This window comes from Leucoraja erinacea, chromosome 12, assembly GCF_028641065.1.
Source record: "Leucoraja erinacea ecotype New England chromosome 12, Leri_hhj_1, whole genome shotgun sequence".
Lineage (NCBI taxonomy): Eukaryota > Metazoa > Chordata > Chondrichthyes > Rajiformes > Rajidae > Leucoraja > Leucoraja erinaceus.
In genome coordinates this window covers 41,454,287-41,480,207 of record NC_073388.1, presented here as the reverse complement: position 1 = coordinate 41,480,207, position 25,921 = coordinate 41,454,287, and the positions used below count along the sequence as shown (strand labels likewise).

General features: G+C 39.5%; 1 protein-coding gene across 3 annotated transcripts in view; it reads right to left on the bottom strand.

The window, feature by feature from the left end:
• fmr1 (fragile X messenger ribonucleoprotein 1) overlaps positions 1–25,921 on the bottom strand; it is a 59,358-nt gene that overhangs the window by 6,272 nt on the left and 27,165 nt on the right. For all 3 annotated transcript variants that reach the window (XM_055643995.1, XM_055643994.1, XM_055643992.1), the window contains exons 8-13: positions 25,724–25,894; positions 10,966–11,044; positions 10,762–10,871; positions 4,708–4,794; positions 1,512–1,707; positions 44–244 (exon numbers count right to left, since the gene is read on the bottom strand). In XM_055643995.1, coding sequence (XP_055499970.1) covers positions 44–244; positions 1,512–1,707; positions 4,708–4,794; positions 10,762–10,871; positions 10,966–11,044; positions 25,724–25,894 — 844 coding nt within the window. The remainder of the gene's footprint in view (positions 1–43; positions 245–1,511; positions 1,708–4,707; positions 4,795–10,761; positions 10,872–10,965; positions 11,045–25,723; positions 25,895–25,921) is intronic.

Below are 25,921 nucleotides of genomic sequence, written 5' to 3'. Positions count from 1 at the left end.
AGTTGACATGGAAGGAGAAAAGAGCAAATGTGTGGCCATTTACCTGAAGTTGCCGACAGGTTTTTGTTACTCCCACGGCCGCGGCCTCCACCGCGACCACGCCCGGCATTGCCACGCCTGCGATTGTCACCCCGGCGAGAATATGGTTCCCTCTCCTCATCTGTAGGCGCCAGCGACCAATCACTTAGCTCATCTCTGTGCTCGGATTCAGTCTCAGAGGCATTAGATGCTTCAGAGTTGTTTCCTTAGCAACAAGAAGGGGAAAAGAAATATTTTACAAAATACAAACTGAAAGAAAAACAATATTCTTTATTTCTGAAATAGCATTTGATTAGGAACACACCTCCTCTCTTAGATGCCACTTATCAACCTTATAAAACAAATAAAATGAGTCCAATAGTCATTGTTTAATATATTCGCTGGCAGCTCTACCCACATTGTTCTAACCTTTTCTTTAATAAATACAACTCTGAAGGTTGCACATCAAAATCCACATGGCAAACCCCTCCCACCTATTTTTTTCTCCAAATAACTAAATTTCCATTATAATCCTGCCTTTAAGAAACATGGTTGACATGCCTCAGGCCTCACGCATCATCTCCTAGCCTTCAAATCTCCTATTTTTAAAATGTATCTAACCTCTCTTTAAATACCTCAAATTTTCCAGTTTTCATCTTCTTCCCAGGCAGAGAACTAGAGAGAGATTCACCCACCACAATCTGCGAGGTTCCTCCCTAAGTCAATAAGATTATGCCCTATTCTGAACTCGAAAGGATAATAATCTAATTTCTTCAGCCATCCTCTCATGTCAGGAATTAGCCTATTGAATGTTCCTTGCATCACCTTTAATGCTAGTTCCCCCGTTCCTAAATAAGGGGACCACAACCACCTGTAGTCGCCTCTCCAGTAACCTCTACAATTGTAAGAAGAATTCCTCATGATTGCTCCAAACAATTTTTAATCAAAGCCAGTGACATTGGACTTCCGAACCACTTGCTTCACCCTCCTATCAATTTACTGCGATTCATGGTCAATAATGCCTAGATCCTTTGTGTGCTTTGCACACCTGCATTCGTTCGTCCATTTAGATAAGTCTTAAATGTGATTTCTCTAATCGAAGTACATCACCTCAGCTTCCCATATAACACTCCGTTTTCCGAGTATTTCACTCCCTCACCATGTAGTATTTCAATCATCACACTCACTAAGTAGCAGTCCAAAAATCCTCATCTCGATTTGTCACCCTCCCCACCCCATTTCCGTGTCACCGGCAATCTTGGATACCTTACACACTGCTCCACATTCAAGTTATTAATATGAATAGCAGTTCAAAATATTCAAGAGAAGAATCCAATTTCTGTCACATGAATTTCTTCAAACGGTGTTTACAAAATTTAAATACATTTTTTGAAATTGTAAAATACAAAGTTTTAAAATACAGTCATGTATAAATGTTGATTGCAAATAGAAAACAAACAAATAAACTGATTTTTTGCAGGTTGAAATGATACCTGATGCATAGCCTGGGCCTCGCCTACCGCGACCTCGACTACCATAAGGTCTTCCCCCGCGCAAGTAACTTGTGCTCTCGTCGGTTGAGTAGCCCCTTTCTTTATCGGGGCGATTTGCCGGAGTCCTCAAACCGGCACCCATCTGCCGAAGCTGCTCATCTATTTGTAAACGTTCCATCCGGAGCTGGTCAACCTCCTGTACACAAAACACACAATCACCTTTACCTCTGCCACAATTAATAGAAGACAGAATCTACCGAACCTGTTCAATGTTCCTAGAATGTTATGACCCTGATAATTAAAGTTATATGATTTATGTTTTTGGTGCCGGCAGGTGCGTGGCAAAGGGGGAGTGTGAAGAAATGGAAATGCATCCAGTTGGATTTGGGCTAAATGCAAAGATTGGCAATATTTTCTGAAAGCAGATCTTTCACCCCAAACAGTTTAAGATGGACAATCAGGGCAGCATTCTACAAGCTGACAGAAATGGATCCATTTGCAGTATAATGTGGATAAATGTGAGGTTATCCATTTTGGTGGCAAAAATAGGAAAGCAGACTATTATCTAAATGGTGGCCGATTGGGAAAGGGGGAGATGCAGCGAGACCTGGGTGTCATGGTACACCAGTCATTGAAGGTAGGCATGCAGGTGCAGCAGGCAGTAAAGAAAGCGAATGGTATGTTAGCTTTCATTGCAAAAGGATTTGAGTATAGGAGCAGAGAGGTTCTACTGCAGTTGTACAGGGTCTTGGTGAGACCACACCTGGAGTATTGCGTACAGTTTTGGTCTCCAAATCTGAGGAAGGACATTATTGCCATAGAGGGAGTGCAGAGACGGTTCACCAGACTGATTCCTGGGATGTCAGGACTATCTTATGAAGAAAGACTGGATAGACTTGGTTTATACTCTCTAGAATTTAGAAGATTGAGAGGGGATCTTATAGAAACTTACAAAATTCTTAAGGGGTTGGACAGGCTAGATGCAGGAAGATTGTTCCCGATGTTGGGGAAGTCCAGGACAAGGGGTCACAGCTTAAGGATAAAGGGGAAATCCTTTAAAACCGAGATGAGAAGAACTTTTTTTCACGCAGAGAGTGGGTGAATCTCTGGAACTCTCTGCCACAGAGGGTAGTTGAGGCCAGTTCATTGGCTATATTTAAGAGGGAGTTAGATGTGGCCCTTGTGGCTAAGGGGATCAGGGGGTATGGAGAGAAGGCAGGTACGGGATACTGAGTTGGATGATCAGCCATGATCATATTGAATGGCGGTGCAGGCTCGAAGGGCCGAATGGCCTACTCCTGCACCTAATTTCTATGTTTCTATTTCATCTGACTCATCTTTCCTTTCACCAACCTGATAACAGTAAAGTTAGCAATATGCATTTTGGAAATGACAAGGCTGCATATGAACAAATTTGAATTTAATGTACACTTTTGACTCAAGGAAAGTAAAATATTTTAGCCAGACTCGCTTCACTGATAATCTACCTTGAGGATGGCATCTGAGGATGGGAATGGCAAGGAGAGTCACAGTGCAACATGTCAACATTAGCTAGATATAGTCACAGTTGTCCATAAAATAAACGTTTTCAGCATACCACATCTATGCCTAACTACCAATTCCACATACCTGTAATAATTCCATGTCCCTCTCTGCCCTGCTCATTCAAATACCTTTTCGAAATTGGGGTCAATGACACAGCATAGAGTTCCAAACATTTACCACCCTTAGAACAGAGATTTCCCCTAATTTCAGTTCTCTAGAACTGCTGAGTTCCTCAAATGGTTTGTTTTTTTTGCTCCAGATTCCGGCGTCTGCAGTCTTGTGTCAATATCCTAGTGAATCTTTTGAGCTGCTTCTTGAGCGTAATCACAAACTTCCCGTAGTGTGCTGATCAGAACTGCACACAACACTCAAACTGTAACCTACTCAACTTTTTGTACCACTGTAACAAGTTGTCCCAACTACTGTTTTCAATGCATCGGTTGATAAAGGGAAGAATGCCATCCATTTTTTTTCACTTGCCTGTCTACCTGTGTTGCAACTTTCAAGATATATTTGGATCTTAAGATCTCGCTGTTCAATAACACTTCCCAGCCCCTGCCATTCATTGTGCATGCCGTGGCCTGGTTTAATTTCCCCGCTAAGCCGCTTTGCTATTACTTTAATACTTCTCCCCATCCATCCCAATTCTGATGGAATGCCATACACCTAAAACATTTACCGTTTTCTCCTCCAGAAATACTACTTCACTTGTTGAACATTCCTAGCATTTCCCATGTTTAAGGTAGACAAAAAAGCTGGAGAAACTCAGTGGGTGAGACAGCGAGGGAAGGAATAGGCAACGATTTGGGTCGAGACCCTTCTTCGGACTGATGTCCGAGGGGGGGGGGGGGGGGGGGGGGGAAAGGAAAGGAAGAAGTGGAGACAGTAGGCTTTGTGAGAGCTGGGAAGGGGAGGGGAAATAGGGAGAAAGCAAGGACTACATGAAATTGGAGAAGTCAATGTTCATACCACTGGGGTGTAAAGTACCCAAGCAAAATATGAGGTTCTTTTCCTCCAATCTGTCGTGGGCAATTTCCTCCATTCACTCTGGCCATGGAGGAGGCCCAGGACTGAAATGTCGGATTCGGAATGGGAGGGAGAGTTGAAGTGCTGAGCCACCGGAGATGAGGTTGGTTATTGCGAACTAAGCGGAGGAGTTATGCGAAGCGATCGCCAATGTCATTTGAAGAAAAATGTCTGATACAAATAACTTGTATTGTGGCCAGAGCTTTTCATTTTAAGCAGCGGGTAATTGAAAATTCCTTTCCAATTTCAAGCAATCAGCTTACTGGGATACTATTTACACAACAGAAGCTAATAATAGATAACAGATGAGTTGGGAAAGAGGAAATTGGTTTGTGGAAGTCTACATTCCACCATTCTATTGTTGGCCAAAAACTTTCGATACTGCATCAACATTGTAAAGAATTTTTAGATTTGACAAAATATTGAGATTTTAGATCACTCCAATGTCATCTTTTGATTGCAGATTTAAACTGCAGTAAGAGGTGAAACAACTCAAGAAGAGCAACATAATATTTCTTACACCTCAGGCAGAATAAAGTTTATTACACCAAATATTCCTTCTCCATTTTACGTATCAAAACAAGGAAATTAAACAAATTATATGTTAACAGAGTTCACTTCTTACCTTTAAGTAGTTTAGATGATAGTCTAATAGAACGCGAGCATTGCTAATGCTTTCCTTTGTTCCAACGAAGACAAAAGGAACCATGCCCTAAAAATGATCAATGAATTAAAATATTTATGCCCTTAATAGAATGATCTTTCAAATTAAAACTTATTTTATTAGTACATCTCAGTCTAAAACATTTTAGTACGCTGACGAATTCTATGACATCTTAGTATTACACTGCTTATGCTTTTGTAAGCTCAAATATAGATTCTCTGCTTCTCAAATGGATTTATAAAAAGCATGAGTTAAGGTATGGGTAATATTTAAAAGCACATTGGTGAATCTAGTGATCGAGAAAGATAGCTACTTCATGATATTCCTGGTCATTTAGACTGAGTTTGAGGTCAGATCATTGCTTTCATATCTTGCCACCCTAATCCACTAAACATTAATCAACTTTTGTCCTTATGGCAGCTATAGCTGTGGACTATTTTGGTTATGTGGTCCTTGAACACTCCATTCCAGGACTAAATGATATTTCGGAAAAGATTCAAAACTGATCTGTAGAGCCAAGATCAACTGTGAATACTTAAACATTTTCATTATTTTCTGAAATGAAAAGAGAAAAGCCAAATTCATCTCAAGAGTCTTTGTATTGGATAAAGCCTGTAAAGTTGTGGTGAATACATTTACTTTTAGCAAAGACAGTAAGACAAAAAGATGATAATTGTTATGGCTAATATTTACACACCAGTAATGAATATCAGTAATGTTTGTGAAAGTTGCATCTAATTACTTGCCAATATCACACAAGGATTTAAATCCATGATAGAACAACAGGCTTCAAGTAACACAATCAACTTGTTCATATATTATTGTAATATGTCTTCAGGACACCTAAGACACTCCAGCGTACAATGAATTATTTTCAAAGTACAAATTTCTGTTATACCGGTTGATATGGTAACCATTTTGCATGCTGCATGGTGTCACAGCCATATAATGATGTTGGTTTGTTTTGTGTCGCGTTAATTAAAAAAGACCAGTATTGATCAAAAGCCAAAACTGCAGTCATGCACATGCCTCGATTGTAGACTGGCAACTAATTAGGGATGGACATTAAAAGAGATGCCCAAATCTTGAAAAATGTATAGGGTTATTGGGCTTTGTGGAAAAATTTCAGAAACAGGAGATAGGGCAGTGCCGCAGAAGGATGATGATTACAATTGATAAATTGGACTTTCATTACGATTTCGTTGCTTCAGGTGTGATAGAATTGGAGGGGCAAGAGGTGGAGGTGTTGCATTGCTAGTCAGGGAAGATATTACAGCAGTGCTTTGGCAGGATAGATTGGAGGGCTCATCTAGGGAGGCTATTTGGGTGGAACTGAGAAGTGGGAAAGGTGTAGCAACACTTATAGGGGTGTATTATAGACCGCCAAATGGGGATCGAGAATTGGAAGAGCAAATATGTAAGGAGATAGCAGATATTAGTAGCAAGCACAAGGTAGTGATTGTGGGAGATTTCAACTTTCCACACATAGACTGTGAAACACATTCTGTAAATGGGCTGGATGGTTTGGAGTTTGTAAAATGTGTGCAGGATTGCTTTTTGCAGCAATACATAGAGGTACCTACTAGATGGGGCAGTGCTGGACCTCCTGTTAGGAAATGAGACGGGACAGGTGGCGGAGGTATGCGTTGGGGAGCACTTCGGGTCCAGTGATCACAATACCATTAGTTTCAATATAGTTATGGAGAGGGTCAGAACTGGACCTAGGGTTGAGATTTTTGATTGGAGAAAGGCTAACTTTGATGAGATGCAAAATGATTTAAAATGAGTGAACTGGGACATTTTGTTTTATGGGAAGGATGAAGAAGAGAATTGGAGGACATTTAAAGGGGAAATTTTAAGAGTACATAATCTTTATGTTCCTGCTCAGTTGAAAGGAAACAGTAAAAATTGGAAAGAGCCCTGGTTTTCAATGGAAATTGGACATCTTGTTCGGAAAAAGAGTGAGATCTACAATAATTATAGGCAGCATGAAGTAAATGAGGTGCTTGAGGAGTATAAGGAATGTAAAAAGAATCTTAAGAAAGAAATTAGAAAAGCTAAAAGAAGATATGAGGTTGCTTTGGCAAGTAAGGTGAAAGTAAATCCAAAGGGTTTCTACAGCTATATTAATAGCAAAAGGATAAAATTGGTCCATTGGAGAGACAGAGTGGACAGCTATCTGCAGATCCAAAAGAGATGGGGGAGATATTGAACAATTTATTTTCTTCGGTATTCACCAAGGAGAACGATATTGAATTATGTGAGGTAAGGGAAACTAGTAGAGTAGCTATGGATACTATGAGTTTCAAAGTAAAAGAAGTACTGACACTTTTGAAAAATATAAAAGTGGATAAGTCTCCAGGTCCTGACAGGATATTCCCTAGGACATTGAGGGAAGTTAGTGTAGAAATAGCCGGGGCTATGACAGAAATATTTCAAATGTCATTAGAAACGGGAATAGCCCCCGAGGATTGGCGTACTGCGCATGTTGTTCCATTGTTTAAAAAGGGTTCTAAGAGTAAACCTAGCAATTATAGACCTGTTAGTTTGACTTCAGTGGTGGGCAAATTAATGGAAAAGATACTTAGAGATAATATATATATATATAAGCATCTGGATAAACAGGGTCTGATTAGGAACAGTCAACATGGATATGTGCCTGGAAGGTCATGTTTGACTAATCTTCTTGAATTATTTGAAGAGGTTACTAGGGAAATTGACGAGGGTAAAGCAGTGGATGTTGTCTATATGGACTTTAGTAAGGCCTTTGGCAAGGTTCCTCATGGAAGGTTGGTTAAGAAGGTTTCAACTGTTGGGTATAAATGCAGGAATAGCAAGATGGATTCAACAGTGGCTGAATGGGAGATGCCAGAGGGTAATGGTGGATGGCGGTTTGTCAGGTTGGAGGCAGGTGACTAGTGGGGTGCCTCAGGGATCTGAGTTGGGTCCTTTGTTGTTTGTCATGTACATCAATGATCTGGATGAAGGTGTGGTAAATTGGATTAGTAAGTATGCAGATGATACCAAGATAGGGGGTGTTGTGAATAATGAAGAGGATTTCCAAAGTCTACAGTGTGATTTAGGCCATTTGGAAGAATGGACTGAAAGATGGCCGATGGAGTTTAATGCTGAAAAATATAAGGTGCTAAATCCTTAATAGGCCAAATCGATATAGGACGTACATGGTATATGGTAGGGAATTGAAGAATGCAGTTGAACAGAGGAATCTGGGAATAACCGTGCATAGTTCCTTCAAGGTGGAATCTCATATAGATAGGGTGGTAAAGAAAGCTTTTGGTATGCTAGCCTTTATAAATCAGAGTATTGAGTATAGAAGCTGGGATGTAATGTTAAAATTGTACAAGGCATTGGTGAGACCAAATCTGGAGTATGGTGTACAATTTTGGTCGCCCAATTATAGGAAGGATGTCAACAAAATAGAGAGTGTACAGAGGAGATTTACTAGAATGTTGCCTGGGTTTCAACAACTAAGTTACAGAGAAAGGTTGAATAAGTTAGGTCTTTATTCTCTGGAGCGCAGAAGGTTAAGGGGGGACTTGATAGAGGTCTTTAAAATGAGAGGGATAGACAGAGTTGATGTGGACAAGCTTTTCCCTTTGAGAATAGGGAAGATTCAAACAAGAGGACATGACTTCAGAATTAAGGGACAGAAGTTTAGGGGTAACATGAGGGAGAACTTCTTTACTCAGAGAGTGATAGCGGTGTGGAATGAGCTTCCAGTGGAAGTGGTGGAGGCAGGTTCGTTGGTATCATTTAAAAATAAATTGGATAGGCATATGGATGAGAAGGGAATGGAGGGTTATGGTATGAGTGCAGGCAGGTGGGACTAAGGGAAAATAATTGTTCGGCACGGACTTGTAGGGCCGAGATGGCCTGTTTCCGTGCTGTAATTGTCATATGGATATAGAAGCAAAAAAGAGAAGGAAAGAGAAAGTTAACTAAAGTAGTGATATTGATAGTTCGTGAAAGAAGATAGAAAGAACCCGTAAAGATATAAAGAAAGAGAAAAAATACCCGCGAAAAAACCGAAAAAAATATAAAATATTAAAACGAAACAGAAATAAAATAAAAGGGAAAGGGGATATGCCTGCTTCATATCTTTCCACACCCGAATAGCAGGACTTTCATTTGAAGAAAGACTGGATAGACTCGGCTTGTACTCGCTAGAATTTAGAAGATTGAGGGGGGATCTTATAGAAACTTACAAAATTCTTAAGGGGTTGGACAGGTTAGATGCACGAAGATTGTTCCTGATGTTGAGGAAGTCCAGAACAAAGGGTCACAGTTTAAGGATAAGGGGAAAGTCTTTTAGGACCGAGATGATAATTTTTTTTTCACACAAAGAGTAGTAAATCTGTGGAATTCTCTGCCACAGAAAGTAGTTGAGGCCAGTTCATTGGCAATATTTAAGAGGGAGTTAGATGTGGCCTCTGTGGCTCGAGGGATCAGGGGGTATGGAGAGAAGGCAGGTACAGGATACCGAGTTGATCATATTGAATGGCGGTGCAGGCTCGAAGGGCTGAATGGCCTACTCCTGCACCTATTTTCTATGTTTCTATGCTTAAATATACTACCATTGGAAAAAATGTGAAACATTTTAACTCAGTTGGATCCTGTAATTAATTGGCTGTGTTGAGGAAAGATCAAATTGACACTGGACTGGAGTTCAGAAGGACAAGAAGACACTGAGAAAATGTGTTCTGAAGGACTTGCCACGAGAGATGCTGTTTTCCTTCATAACATGAGGACAGAGTTTCAAAGGGGTAATTTACTTGGGAAAGAGACAAGGGGGTCTGTAAATCTTTGAAATTATATATTTCAGTGAGCTGTGGAAGATGAATCATGGAATATAATGAAGGACAAAAAATAAAACATTTTTGATTTGTCCAGGGTTGTATTATTAGAAAAGTATAGCCGAGATTAAGGCCAGCACCGTGGTGCAGCAGTAGAGATGCTGTCTTCTAGTGCCAGAGATCTAGGTTTAATCCAGATCACGGGTGAAGTCTGTACAGAATTTTTACATTCTACTGTGACCACGTGGATGTTCCATGGGTGCTCGGGTTTCTTCCGACACTCCAAAGATGTACAGGTTAATTGGTTTCTGTAAATTATATTTGTCCCTAGTGTGTAGGATAGTGTTTATGTGCAGGGTAATTGCCGGTTGGCATTGGTGGGCCGAAGGGTCTGTTTCCACACTATAGATTGACCATGACCTATTTGAATACTGGAGCAGGTTTGAAGGCAATTTCCCTTACTCCCGCTCCTTTAGATCTTTCGCACCTGGGCAACTGAGTTTTCAATGACTAGAGAAAAATGTTAACTAAAACCACAAAAATGAATGCTGAAAATACAGCATTTGAACAGAAGAAAATGTTAACATTCTAGGATCATGACTATTTATCAGAACTGTATAAAAGTTCTGAGCTCTATGCAGAGATTCAGCCAGAAAGGCATTAGAAGAGTGAAGTAAAAGAAAATAGGTGCAGGAGGAGGCCATTCGGCCCTTCAAGCCAGCACTGCTTCAAGTCAGGAGAGAAGGAAATAAAAAAATGAGGGCATTAGCATGGATGAACTAAGGCAGGAATTAAAAATATTGTTGTGGTAATGACACAGGTGTAAATGAAGCTTCCCTGGGTCAAATGCAACACCATGTTGGAAATAATAAACAAAGATGTCAGTTCCGACAGCAGATAGCAGGCAAAAAGTGGCGTAACCTCTTTCTTCAGGAAAGAGTGTGATTTGATGTATTAGAAATTATGGGCTTAGTTTACCACTTTGGGGATAGAGGGCAACATTGAAGTCCTTGATACTGAACCACTAGGAAAAGCAGTCTTCAATTGTATTGGACCTTGAGGAAATAATATCTGCTGTCTCATTGCTGGAGGGGACAGATTCCACAGTGTATTTGAACTAGGGTATCATACATGCTTTGGATATATTTTTTCTCAATAACATGCTGCAGTGTTATTAGGCATTGAACATAGCACAACATACCTCTTCCCGTGGAATCTTCTTATCGCCATCTCCTTCAATTCTCACTCGGACAACTCCAGATTTGTCGACAATTTCTTGTATGAGCTTTCCATTTTTGCCTATTACCTTTCCTGGAAAGGAATGTATTGCATAGATATTAAGAGCCACCAAATCAGATTATACAAGCTTAATAATGAATATTTGTTTTATAAATGATAGTCTTACCTACAAGGTTCCTCGGTACTTGTACAGAGTCTTCTGTAAATTCGAGATAATTCCTGGCCTGCTTGACTGCTTCTTGGTCCTATAAATCAGATTGATATTAAAGGAAGAATGTCGCCTAGAGAAAACATTAATTTCAACTAAATTAATGACATTAATGATACTATTCCTGTATAAAGCTAAACTGCAAACCTACTTGTATTGGATTTACTTGCTATTTTTGTCTACTGAATGAACCTTAGAGCGATTACAGCACGGAAAGCAGCCATTTGACCCGTCAAGTCTATGCTTTCCCCCTGCAAGAACAATCCAATAATTTGCATTCTCCATTGGACCTAGTTAAGTTAAAGAACAATTTCTTCCTATCAACCATCACAATCTTGAACCACCCTGCACAACCCTAAATACAATCCTACCATGGACTTTGAATAAGGTTGCACAATTTCATTTGGCTTGCACTATTATGGTCTGATTTACGAAGTGTAACTGATAATTGTTGTTTAGCTGTGCTGTTGTTGTGTTTAATGCGACTGTAAAACTGCAGCAAGCAAGAATTTAATTGTTCCGACCATGGTACATATTATAATTAAACACGCCCGACTCTTCAGAATCACACAATAATCCACGAAGTTAAACCAACCTTTTAGAGATTCAACATAACCATTCTATGAGTCTATCTATAAAGTCTAGCATCGTATCTGCTTTAAAAAAAATATTTTTCATAATCAGCACTCGTCACAATACATACATATACACAAACACCCAGGTGTCCATATATTAGTACAATTCATAAGAATTGTACTCAGTAAATTCCATGCATGCGCAAAAGGTTGACAAAAATTGTGCCTGCCCAAATCTTCCAGCCTTGTGAATTCCGTAGATACATTCCATAATTGTTTATTATATTTCCCCACCTGAACATTCTGAAATCGTGCTCTTGGACTCTGGTTCGTCATTCTTAAGTGGAATAAAATCTGTGTTCCTAGTTTGGTCTTTGGGGAACATGAGCACACATCTTCCTCTTGCCCCCCCCCCCCCCCCCGAAAAAAAAAGATGTCCATGGCATTTCTGACGTCAAGGTAATGATGGCATGATCTTTCTTTCAGCATAAAAGTTTATAAACCCAGATGAGATCCGAAAAATAAATTAATTCTACAGCATACACACAAAAATGCGAAAGAACCCAAGAATAAAATTGTCTGACCGCATGCAGAATGTTTTTGTTTATTCAGAACAGAGGGGTCCTTACTCTTTCTTCCACATAGTATAATTCCAAACCACTCGCCTTGGTGGGGTGAAGATAGTAGGCTTTAAATTAGATCAATTGACTGCCAGGCTGCAAATCATCCTTAGTTGAAATATCAATGTAGAATTGGGTTCAAGTACACAACATACAAATATGAATTATAAACTCCTCAGGTTAACAAAATCCAAGACTGAGAAGACATTCAAAAGGCTTTAAATGCATTGGTGTTTAGCCAAATGAATATCAGTTTAGCAATTTGTCTAGTACCTTCCTAGGAGACTACGCCTATGAATCTCTTGAAAAGGCTAGTTGTAAAATGCAAATAAAGTTTTCTTCGTCTCCACATAAATGTCAATCCACTGACAATCCATGCAGAGTTGGATAAACATTCACTTAGTTAAAAGCTTAGGTAAGAAGCTTATGCAAAGCATTCACGCAACACATTGCATATGGCAGAAATAAAAACAAAATTGCTGGAACCAATCAGAAAGTCAGATAACATGTGTGAAAGAAGGCTCAAAGAATAATTCTTGACCTGAAATATTAACTCTTGTTTCTCTTTCCAGGGATGCTGCTTGACCCCCTGGTCATTTATAACATTTCCTGGTTATATTTTATATTTGCAGATTATCATCTGCAGTTTAAAAAAAAATTAGTTAAGGCACAGCTCATCAATTATTTAAAAACGTTCATTCTCTCATGGTCACTAACTTGTATCACATTGTGGTTTACGCATAAATGGTAATTAATTGCCAGGAAGTGCCAAATTTGAGAACGATATGCATCCTAGTGGCTGCCTTTTTTCGGCACTCTTCTACTCTTGACTCTTTATTACATGTTTGGCACACAAAGCTTAATAGCAGTGATGAATCCCTGCTTTCATTACATTTAAGAAAGAACTGTGGATGCTGGAAAAATTGAAGGTAGACAAAAAGCTGGAGAAACTCAGCGGGTGAGGCAGTAGCTATGGAGCGAAGCCATTCCATCGCTCCATAGATGCTGTCTCACCCGCTGAGTTTCTCCAACTTTGTCTACCTGCTTTCATTACTGTTGGTTACTGGATCTCTTAGACTCTTTCCACCTGCCCTCCCTTCCTTGGGCCATAGTTTATTTGGACCTCAGCCTCAGATGATGGTAGATCTGCTTTTCTCAGTCTTTTCCTCTAACCCAAAGAATGCTTACGATTTATTAGCTATCGAGCTCACCTTTGGGCATTGTGGTAGAGAGCATATTTACAGGTGCTAATTATACTCCTGCCTTTGGCTGGAAGCCATCACTTCAGCCATAAGATGTGGATTGACCACAATGGTTTTGGTGAGCACTTTGATATTGATTTTCCAGTTGCAGCATTTCAGTCACCATCATTATTATTTCGGGGTCAGGTGAATGGAGGCGACAGCGTGGATCTGACAGTGGTTGGTTTTGCTGTCACTGGCATCCACCATGGCACAAGACATGCCCATGTACTCAAAGAGTATTAGCTGCCAAACAGTGGATCACAAGCCCGTATAGTTGTTTCTCTTGACAAAAGGTGCTGGTTATGATAATGCTGTGTTTTCAGCATTTTGGTTGGAGGAGAACTCCACTGGAATTAGTTTTCCTTTCTCCTTTGCTGTCTTTCTACAGTTTTCCTCGGGGGATAAGCTTTGGGACATTGGGACATCAGTCATGTTCCATCACCAAATCTCAGCACAAGACTGTCATTGCATTAACCCTCTTCTCATTCTTCCTCTTTGCAATATTTGAAGCTCATCTCACAACAAGCTCTCTGCTGGTGTGAAACTGTTCAGCCTTATCACCACCACTTCAGAATCAAGCTTACACCACCTTAGTCAATGAGATAAAGCATGTCGATAATGCTTGATCTTATATAGAACTCAAAAATCATCCCTGATTCCTTTAGCAAAATGTAAAAGGGAATGGGCTTTATACTAACCTCCCCACCACACAATACTGCTTCCCTCTCCAATTAATCATCACTTTGACGAGGCCCTGGTCAACAAGGATGTCACCGATAGCTATATCAGCAAAGACATATAACTGTACAAATGAATCTGTGCAGGGATGATTATCTGTTGCATGGATGTTGGTGGCTCGATCTGTTGCACTTGTTCCATCCACCATCTCTTCTTTAGGATATGATGCTTCTGTTGGACCTCAGCATCCACTGCAGTGCATTAGCAGGGCTTGAATGGCAAGACCAAAAATCACCTCCAAGCTCATGATCCACAAGCAGCAATGATTGCTCCCCTCTCAGCAGAGATGTCCAGACACATCAAAGCACAAATTCAGTTTCCAAAATCTTCCAAATCCGATGGGAGGTCGGGTGAATCAATTACATTACCCTCTTCCAGGCCACCAACTCCAGCCTCAAGATTCTGATTGTTTAACTAGCTGAGATGTAAAGTCACTTTGTCTTCAGAACTGACGCAAAACTCCCAAAATAAGCAATTGACAAGCTCTCTTGAGCTAAAGGATATCTTCAGGAAGGTGAAAAAAAAGCCTCAAAGCCAGCCTTAAGGGCAGCATCTGGTAGAGCTACTGTCTCTCAATGCCAGCGACTCGGATTTGATCCCGACCCTGGGTGCTGACTTCTGCGTGGGGTTTGGATATTCTGCCTTTGACGGCATGGGTTTCCTTTGGTTACGCCCATTTCCTCCCACACCCCAAAACGTGGGGTTTTGCAGGTTAATTAGTCTCTGTAAATTTCCTCTAATGTATAGGGAGTGGATGATAAAGTGGGGTAACATAGAACTAGTATGAACAGGTGAACTAGTGTGAACAGCTGATCGATGGTTGGCATGGTGAGCCAAAGGGCCAGTTTTACTTCTCTCTCCAAACTATAACTAAACTAAGACTTCCTTGTAGAAATGTCACCACCAAGGAATCATTGGGTCATAAACCTGGGAGAAAATTCTGAGAAAGCTCCAGACACAGAGCATATCCTGTAAGAACACATGCAAGCCAATGGTTAATGGCAAAAAAAAGAGCACAAATACAAAACAACCAACCAACTTGCTTTTATGTGATTCTGATACCTGCCCATCTGGATTAGAGTTTGCAGATCCCATATATTAATCATCACAGAATTGAAAGGAAGCAAAATATTCTTGAGACTGAAGCACTAAATAAAATTCAACAAGCTAGGATCATGCTTCACCATATAGGCAACTTCAATTGACAAAGAGCACAATTGTCTGAATGGAAGAATATACAAAATTCCACACCAAGTTTAATCCAATCGGGTGACACATGGAATTGAATTTCAAAGCTGTTTGCACAAAATATTCAGATATTCTACCTCAAGGGATGAAGTCTTAAATGGTGCATTTAGTACACCCCAAAGCTGCATTATGCTGTGTTTCAAAACTGCACTCTGGAAAAATTGGGTCAAAAACATTCAATAACAAGATTTTTAAGATGTCACCATTGCAAACAAGGTATGTCTAGAGGTTAATCCAGTGATTAAAATGAACATTTTTCTGTTTATCTTTTCTTATCCCCGTATATCTACTGAATATTCCTCAGACAATTTAGTTGCATTGATAAAATAAAAATATAAATGGTACAAAGCACAAAAAAAGACAAGCAGTATTATAATAAAAAATTACCCTCTCAAACATGTTGTGGGAGGCGTGGTGAATATTTCTGCCATTTTGATTGGCACGAAAAAGAACAAACAGCTTTGGACATTGCATGTCAGTTCATTAGACATTACCTATGCTTTCAAATAGTACTTTGAAATCTTTAGGTTCTACCTATACAGGCAAGACCAGATCATTGTTTCCTACTTTACCTCATGATGAAACTTTTTTTCTTCTCTGGCCATTGTCTAACCATCTGCCTGTTTTGTTTTCTATTTGTTTCCTAGAAATTAATCCAATTTTTTACCTCAACTAAACCCCTCGTCTCGACTAAATTTCGCCTCACACTTTTTTTTTTTTTTGAACTCAACATTTATTGACATAACAAAATATACATACAGACCAAAGAGAAACACAAAATACAATCGCAAAATGACAAAATACAAATCACCTAACATCTATTAGCATCGCATCAGATCCTCTTAACAATCTATCATAGAAGCATCTTATTCACAGGCACCAGAGCAAGCTCATCCATTCATATCTTCGCCTCGCGCTAAACCTCAACTCACTAAACCTCGCCTCGACTAAACCTCCCACCTCTCACATAATTCCCGCATCGACTAATCGCCGCCTCTCTCCCGCTCTGGCGGGGATGGGCTGTGCCGCCGTGGGCGGGGCTCGGGCTTGACTTCAACGCGCGTGCGCCCCTCCCATCGGCTCACTCGGCCAATGCGCCTGTGCTGCTCTCGGCCCCCCCCCCCCCCGGTTGGGGCCGTTCCGATCACGCAAGACGCCACCAACAGCGCGGGGGGGCTATAAATAGCGGGAGCGGGAGGGAGGTGCAGATTAGGTGTGGTGGAGTTTAGTCGTGAGGTGGGAGGTTTAGTTAAATTGAGGTAGGGGTTAAGGTGTGAGGTGAGTTGTGAGATTTATTTGAGGGGCGAGGTTTAGTAAGGTACGGTTTAGTCGAGGTGAGGTTTAGGTGTGAGAAGTTTGGTAGTGAGGTATCATCGAGGTGAGGGGTTTAGTCGAGGTGTAGGTGTGTAGGTGAGGGGAAGTGAGCGTAGGTGAGGTGAGGAGAAGTGGGTGTCAGAGCTCAGGAATGGAGACCGAGGTGCTGAGGAGGAGACGAGACCACTGCCTTCTGTGGCAGAGAATTCCATAAATTCACAACTATGGGTGAAAACGTTTTTTCTCATCTCAGTGCTAGGCAAAGAGACATTCCAGGTAACATATTTTTTATCAAGATTTTTTTTAGCTGTATGAGGCCATTTATTGAAACATAAGATTATTAAGGGTTTGGACACACTAGAGGCAGGAAATATGTTTTCAATGCTGGGAGAGTCCAGAACCAGGGGCCACAGTTTAAGAATAAGGGTGGGCCATTTAGAGATGAGGAAATATTTTTTCACAGCGAGTTGTGAATCTGTGGAATTTTCTGCTACAGAAGGCAATGGAGGCCAATTCTCTGGAGGCTGTCAAGAGAGAGATAGAGCTCTTAAAGATAGCAGAGTCAAGGGATATGGGAAGAAGGTAGAATGGGGTACGGATTGTGGATGATCAGCCATGATCACAGTGAATGGCGGTGCTGGCTCGATGGGCCGAATGGCCTACTCCTGTTGTCTATTTCATGAAATATCTTTTGGAGGTTATTTTACTGCTTATGTGCTAGAAAAATTCTAAGTTTCTGTTATGAAAACTACCAGCAGAAAGCTTGAGAATCATTTTCAATATATTGAAAATGCAGGAGCTTCAGGGGACGTTGACCCCGGAAGTCCTAGCCAGCCTCCTGAACCCCCCGGCCAATACTTCCAACTTTTTTTTCTGGAAGTGAATATCATGCTTAGTCCACATTGCTTAAAAATGTTGGGTCTACTGTATGAGAAGAGATTTTTTTTAAATAATAATATTAATAGTGTAATTCAATACAAAATAATTGTTAAAATAAAAATTAAAAGGTTATTAAAGTAACATGTAGGCTAGCCTTAAACGAAAAAATGTTCAAATTAAGGATGTTTCATTCTAAATATATTTAATATATAATTATAAATAATTTAAAACACTATTAACATTTATGACAGAAATTAAAATGTGTGGTGATCTGTCGTGGAACAACCCCATTGAAGAAGATAACAGTGGTTAGCCAGACCTCGTTGCTGATTGCGAAGGGGCCCCCATAACAGTTCAAGCTTCAGGGCCCCAAAAATGTAGGTCCGCCACTGCTCTTATGTACCTGCACATAATGCATATCCCTCCATTCCCTGCAAATGCATATGCCCATCAAAAAAGCCTCTTAAATGCCACTATTGCATCAGCCACAACCACCAACCCTGGCAGCACTTTCCAGGCACTCACCCTCTGTGTAAAAAAGTTGCCCACATATCTTGTTTAAACTTTGCCCCTCACCTTATGGAAAGGCTATGCACATTGGTACTTAATTTTTCAAGCTTGGGTAAAAAGTTCTGACCATCTACCCTATCTGTCGCTCATAATTTTACATACTTCTGTCAGGGCAGCACGGTGAAGAAGCAGCAGAGTTATTGCCTTACACCGCCAGAGACCCGGGTTCGATCCTGACTGGGTGCTGTCTATATGGAGTTTGTATGTTCTCCCCATCGCCATGTGGGTTTTTTCGGTGTTCTGGTTTCCTCCCACACTCCAAAGACGTACAGGTTTGTATGGTTTTTTTTTAATAATATTTTTATTAGTAGACATATTATAAAATGTAGTTACATATTATAGTAAAAAAACTTTTCATATACATCAGTCATACATTATTAACATTTTCAATTGTCAATTACTTCTGCTTCTAGTGTTTTTTTTTTATATAGATAGAAAAAGAGAGAAAGAGAGAAAAAAGTTACAAATATAAAAAAAACAGAATAGGTGGAATGGATTACTTATAATACGTCATTGGAGATAGGTTCGTAGATTATAAAGTATAACTTTTTATCTACTCATGAGTTCAAGTTTCAGTTGGGTTTTCGTGCGGGGCCAGTCTATCCCTTCAGATAATTAATGAATGGAGCCCATATTTTAACAGAGTTCTTGTTTGTCCATTAAGACAAGTCTAATTTCTAGATATAGGGTCTCCGACATTTCCACAATCCACATTTTAATTGTGGGGGTTACAGGGCCTTTCCAAAATTTTAATATTATTTTTTTCCCGGTTATTATACTGTAGTCGAGGAAATTTATTTGGCTTGTTGTGAGTGTTAAACTTTGTTCTGGATCCAGTTTAGTATTAATAACTTCTGAAATTATTTCAAAAATATCAATCCAGAAATGTTTAATTTTTGTACAATTTGCAAATGTGTGTGTTAAATTAGCCTCTAGATGTAGACATTTATCACAAATAGGAGAGATATGTGGGAAGATTCTATTTAGTTTTATTTTGGAGTAGCGTAATCTATGTAAGACTTTAAATTGTATTAAAGCATGTCTGGCATTTAACGAGCATTGATGTATATGTTGTAAACTTTTGCCTCACATATCTTTCGTTATAGGATGACCTAATTCATTTTCCCATGTGTATCTATATGGTTCCATCGGTGGTACCTCGCTGTTTAGGAGGGTGTTATAAATATAAGCTATTAATTTTTCAGTGTTAGGATGCTTGTTCAAACATTCATCAAGGATTTCTGGTTCCCTAGTCCTGTAGACTTGTGTATTAGATTTAACATAATCTCTAATTTGTAGATATCTGAAGAAATTATTTGAGTGCAGTCCATGATTCTGTTGTAACTCTTGAAATGAAAGAAAAGTGCCTTTCCCCATAAAGATGTCCAATCTTTTTAAATCCATGATTTTTCCATTGTGCGAAACCCTTATCCAATAAAGATGGCTTGAATAAAGGATTATTTACAATGGGAAGTCATAGTGGTATATTATTCAATTTTAAAGCTTTTTAAAAAAAATTGTTTCCAAATTTGCATTCCACTATGTATTATGGGGTTTTCCTTATGGGTTTTTTTGTGCAGTTTTGTGGGAGCAAATATAATCGGAACAATTTCAAAACCAATTTTCCATCCTTAACCAATCTGGTTGTTGATCCATTTCTTCCAGCCAGAAATTCATGTTTTTAATATGGACTGCCCAGAACTAAAACAAGAAATTTGGCAAAGCCAAACCTCCATTTATCTTTGACTTACATAAATGTTTTTTACTTATTCTATGATTCTTATAATCCCAAATAAAACTTGTAACAATGGAATCGACTTTTTTGAAAAACGTTTTGGGATATATATCGGGATTAATTGAAATAGGTACAGTAGTTGCGGTAAGATCATTTTTATAGCATTAATTCTACCAAGCATTGAAATGGGAAGTGTTTTCCAGTATTGAATATTTTTGTGTAGTTTATTCAGTAAGGGTGGAAAATTTAGTTTAAATAAAGAGGTATATGTCTTAGTTACGTAGATTCCTAAGTATTTAAGTTTATATTTAACTATTTTAAAAGGGGATTGTTATAATGTATGTAAATTGAGTTTTGTTGTTGGCATGATTTCACTTTTATTTTAATTCTATATTATGAAAACTGACCAAATTGAGTTATTAAATTTAATAGATTTGGAATACTAGTTTCTAACTTTGTAATATATATTAGTACATCATCTGCATATAAAGAAATGTTATTCCTTGTTTCACTTGTGTTGTATCCGTATATTCCTGGATGGGTTCTAACGCTTTCTGCTAATGGTTCAATTGCAAGAGCAAATAATAGTGGGGACAGTGAACATCCTTGTCTACAACCTCTAGAGAGATTAAATTTAGTTGATAACATTTGGTTTGTCAATATTCTAGCTGTTGGATTAGAGTATAACAATTTAACCCATGTACAGTACTTCTCTCCCAATTGAAATGTTTCCATCACTGAAAATAAATATGGCCATTCTACCTGGTCAAATGCTTTTTCAGCATCTAACAAAATAATTGCTAGATCTACATTAGGAATTCTATTGGAGTATATAATATTGAATAGTCTTCTCAGATTATAAAATGTTATAAAATGTTTTGGAATAAAACCTGTTTGGTCGGGGTGTATTAATTTGTTAATCACTAAGCTCAATCTATGAGATAGAATTTTAGTTAATATTTTCTGATCAGTATTTAAGAGGGCTATTGCTCTATATGAACCTGGGTCTTCAAGATCCATATCCGTTTTTGGTATGAGTATGATTGTAGATTCATTTAGAGTTTCTGGGAGTTTCTGTTGAGTGTAAGCATATTTGTACAGTGTCTGTAGGCATGGTGAAACCAGTTCATAAATTTGTTTATAAAATTCAGAACTTAGACCATCAGGACCGGCAGCCTTTCTGTTTTTTAAAGATTTAATTGACTTTGATGTCTTTTATCATAATTTCAGCACCTAGTGACTCTCTCTCTCTTTCTGATCTAAACCCACAAGATTACATTTCTGTAGAAATGTTTCCATTCCTGCTGATGTTTCTGTCATTTTAGACGAGTACAATTTTTGATAGTATTGTAAAAATCTATCATTAATATCTTTAGGCAGTGTTAATGTTTCTCCCTTGTCTGTTCTAATTTTGTAAATTGTTTTTTCCCCGTCCAGTTTACGAAGTTGTCGCGTTAATAGTTTTTGTATGTTGATAAAGTTTTATAACTTGGTCTGAGTATATCTTGTTTAACTTATATTTCAGTACTGCAATTTTATTGTGTTTTATCATGGATGGTGCTGCTGGATTTTCTATGTCTAATTGCCTTATTTCCATTTCCAATTTCTGTTGTTTGGCCCTATTCTCTTTGTTAAGAAATGATTGGGAAGAGATTAATGCTCCTCGCACAAATGCTTTAAATGTTTCTCAAAGAAGGGAAGCAGAGGTTTCATGGCTATCATTAGCCTCAAAAACATATTAATCTGTTTTACGAGGTATTCATTACATAACTTTTCTTTTAAGATTCGGGGATTAAGTCTCCATTGTGACTGTCTCGGCCATTCCGTTTAGTTTAATCATATATGTTAGTGGAGCATGGTCTGAGATTATGATATTATGACATTGCGTGTTATAGGTAAATGGGATAAGTTTTGAGTCTACTAAAAAAAGTCTATCCTTGAGTAAGTTTTATGCACTGGTGAGTAAAATGAATATTCTCGACCCGATGGGTTTTGAATTCTCCAAACATCCTTAACGTTGGTAGTATTAATATATGAGTTTAGAAATTCACTTGATTGAGATTTTAGTTTTCTTTGAGTTGATGATCTATCCAAATAAACATCCAATGTGCAATTTAAGTCTCCACCGATTATTTTGTTGTAATATATTACAATATATCTGCCTTCAATATCTTCTATCGTTGATATATGTTTAAAGGGTATACCTTTACGAATTAATATTGCAACCCCTCTAGATTTATGTGAGAATGAGGAGTGGTACGCTTTAGCAATCCATTTTGCTTTCAATCTATGTTGTGCTTCCTTTTTAAGATGTTTTTCCTGGAGAAATATTATATCTGTTTTCAATGATTTTAAATGAGCTAACACTTTGCCTTTCTTGATAGGTTCATTAATTCCGTTAACATTGCAGCTACAGCATTTAATTCCTTCACCCCCCAATTTTCCTATTCACTTCTTGCATCTTGTGATTAGAGTGGTCTATGTTAGAGCAGATGGCTCAGCACACTCAACCCTACCTTATACTCGAACATCAGGTAGATGAATTTTAAGTCTCGTCTGTTTTCCATCCGAACACATCTCCCTAAATAAAATATGTAATTCCATTCCAGATACAAAATATAATATAATACAAGATAGAAAAGGTAAGAAAAAATGGTATTAGTAACGTGTAAAAGGTTGAGAAAGAAAAAAACTACAACTACGATTAGTGCAGTTAGTGATAGCCACACTAATGTGGCTAAGCATCTGAGGACTTCCGTAGCTTTTGGTAAAAAAAAATTACTAGCTCCATACTTTCCTTAAAAGAAAAGTTTCAAATTCAATTAAAACAATTTATGGAGGGGGGGAAGGAAATAATGGTTATTCCATTAATGATATGATTATTAGTCTCAAATTGAAATGTTAGTCTCGTATAACATAAAAATTTGTCAAAGAATAATCAAAATCAAAAATATCAGAGAGAACCTCTATAAATTTGTATTAATAAAACATCTGAATCACATTTTACTTATATTTCATACTTTTAGTTAATTTTTAGTTGATCCAGTTAACAATAATTAGTATTAATTAGTATTCATGATTATTAATAGTTGTTAGAAATTAGTACAGGTGCACAACCTTTTATCCGGAGTTCCGGAAACCGAAAAACTCCGAAAACCGGCCATTTTTACCAGGATGTCATCTGCACACCAAAGCTCGCGTTTGGCGCCAAACTTGACCCGAAACGACCCACGGTCAACCCAGGTCTATATTACTGTAGCGGCTGCCTCCTCCCCGGAGACCGGGGAGACACTTAAACATCTGTAAATCATTGCTTAAATGTTAGTCAGTTATTTTGGAGGGCTTTTATGTGAAGGGGGGGGGGGAAACTTTAATTCTTAGTCCCCTACCTGGTCGGAGAGGCGGGGAGCGGTCAATGCCTTACCGGGTCGCCATGCAGTAAGCTCCGCACGCTGTGGCCGCCAACTCCCAGCTGGGGCTGCGGGCATCCGGCCGCGGCAACTCTACCCCTGGCTGCGCGGCGCTCCGGAGCTTACCGCACGGCGAGCCTGCAAGGCATTGCCCGCTCCCCGCTGGTATCCCAGCGCTGCAACGCCGCCGACTCCCAACATCGCGGAGCTGGGGCTGCGGGCGTCCGGTCGCGGGCCGCGCTGGATTTGGAGCGCCGCGCAGCCAGGAGTAGAGTTGCAGGGGTGGGAGCTCCAACCGGGGCCACCCGCAGCCCTCAGCTGGGAGTTGGCGGCCACAGCGCTGCGGAGCTTACTGCACGGCGACCCGGTAAGGCATTGCCCGCTCCCCGCCCAGGTAGGGAACTAAGAATTAAAGTTTCCCCCTTCACCCCACCCCCACCCACATAAAATCCCTCCAAACTAACTGACTAACATTTATGCAATAATTTACAATGATTCCCCGGTCTCCAGGGAGGAGGCAGCCGCTCCAGACTTTTCAAACCGCCCGCGCTACCTACCTAATCTACGCTAAAAATCTTCCATTCGGAAATCCGAAAATGTCCGAAATCCGACAAGTGTCTCGTCCCAAGGCTTTCGGATAAAAGGATGTGCACCTGTACTAAAATGTAAGGATTATATATCAGTAGCAAGATATTTGCCCAATTCTTATTGCAGATTTTGGGCAGCTCTTAAGTATAATAGTGGTTAGCCAGACCTCGTTGCTGATTGCGAAGGGGCCCCCATTACAGTTCAAGCTTCAGGGCCCCAAAAATGTAGGTCCGCCACTGCTCTTATGTACCTGCACATAATGCATATCCCTCCATTCCCTGCATATCCATATGGCCATCAAAAAAGCCTCTTAAATGCCACTATTGCATCAGCCACAACCACCAACCCTGGCAGCACTTTCCAGGCACTCACCCTCTGTGTAAAAAAAGTTGCCTACATATCTTGTTTAAACTTTGCCCCTCACCTTATGGAGAGACTATGCCCATTGGTACTTAATTTTTCCAGCCTGGGTAAAAGGTTCTGACCATCTACCCTATCTATGTCGCTCATAATTTTACATACTTCTATCAGGGCAGCACGGTGAAGAAGTAGCAGAGTTATTGCTTTACACCGCCAGAGGCCCGGGTTCGATCCTGACTGGGTGCTGTCTATATGGAGTTTGTATGTTCTCCCCGTCGCCACGTGGGTTTTTCCGGTGTTCTGGTTTCCTCCCACACTCCAAAGACGTACAGGTTTGTATGTTAATTGGCTTCGGTAAAAATTGTAAATTGGCCCTAGGGTGTAGGGTAGTGCTAGTATATGGGGATTGCTGGTCAGCACGGACTCGGTGGGCCGAAGGCCTGTTTCCACGCTGTATCTCTAAAACTAAAGTCCTCCTGCAACCTCTGGCGTTCGAGTAAACAGTGAAGAAATCAATAATATGCCTTAATAAGTAGGAATGCAATCATTACTTAATATTCGGACTCGATAAATCACACTTCATGTAGACTTGTAGATGCTTCTCGATTCCCTTGTGCATCATAAATTTACAAAAAATTGTCCTCAAATATACATACACACATATGGTATAATATATGGTTTAAATAGACTGCAACACGGAAATAGGCTCCCCATGGTGTAATATGGGCATTGGACACTAGACGGCGCTTACTTTTTCGAACTCTTTTTCTAATTAGTTTAATTAATTAATGTGCAACTTTTGGCACTGACGCGTTATGACTTCCTTCTCAATAATATTTTATCTAAATCAGTGCAAAATTTCATGTAGCTCCGAGACATGGGTTACGAAAGTTGATATCTGGACATATTTTTGGTGCTCAGCCCACAGCCTAATTAGAAAAGCCAGAGTTGGATATATAGTTTGAATAAAACTTCACTGCTCTCATAGTTTTTAAATAATGACAAAGTATCCTGCTATACAGAATTCTAAAGTTTCACCATCTCCAGTGATAATTTCCTCTAATCCTCATCTGATCATTCTTTAGCAGAGAACATGGTCTTTCAGTTTCTACCCTATTAGCTTCCAAACTTTTACACCTTTCATCTGAACACTGGACAACATAGCAGCCAGAATAAAGGCCTCGACCCGAAAAGTCACCCATCCTTTTTCTCCAGAGATGCTTCCTGACCCGCTGATTTACTCCAGTACTTTGTGTCTATCTGCAGTTCCTTTCTACACACTGGACAATATAGTTTCAATATAGGTTCATAAAACCAAGAAACTCTAATATATCTGCATTTTTCTTTAATTGAAACCAACTTGGAAAAACTCAGCTACATCCATATTATTAACATTAAACAGGCTTATTTTAAAATATATTCTAAAAGAACCCACCTCACCGTAGATGTGGAAAGTGCAAGTCTCTTCATCCAGCTCAATAGCAGTAACACCTGACACTTTCCTTGCCTGTTGAATGTTGGCTCCATGCGTACCGATTGCAAGGCCCATGAGGTCTTCTCGTACTATGAACTGCTCATGGAAGCGCGAGGCAAGCTGCCGTGAACTCTGAAGGAAATTCGTACATGCATACAG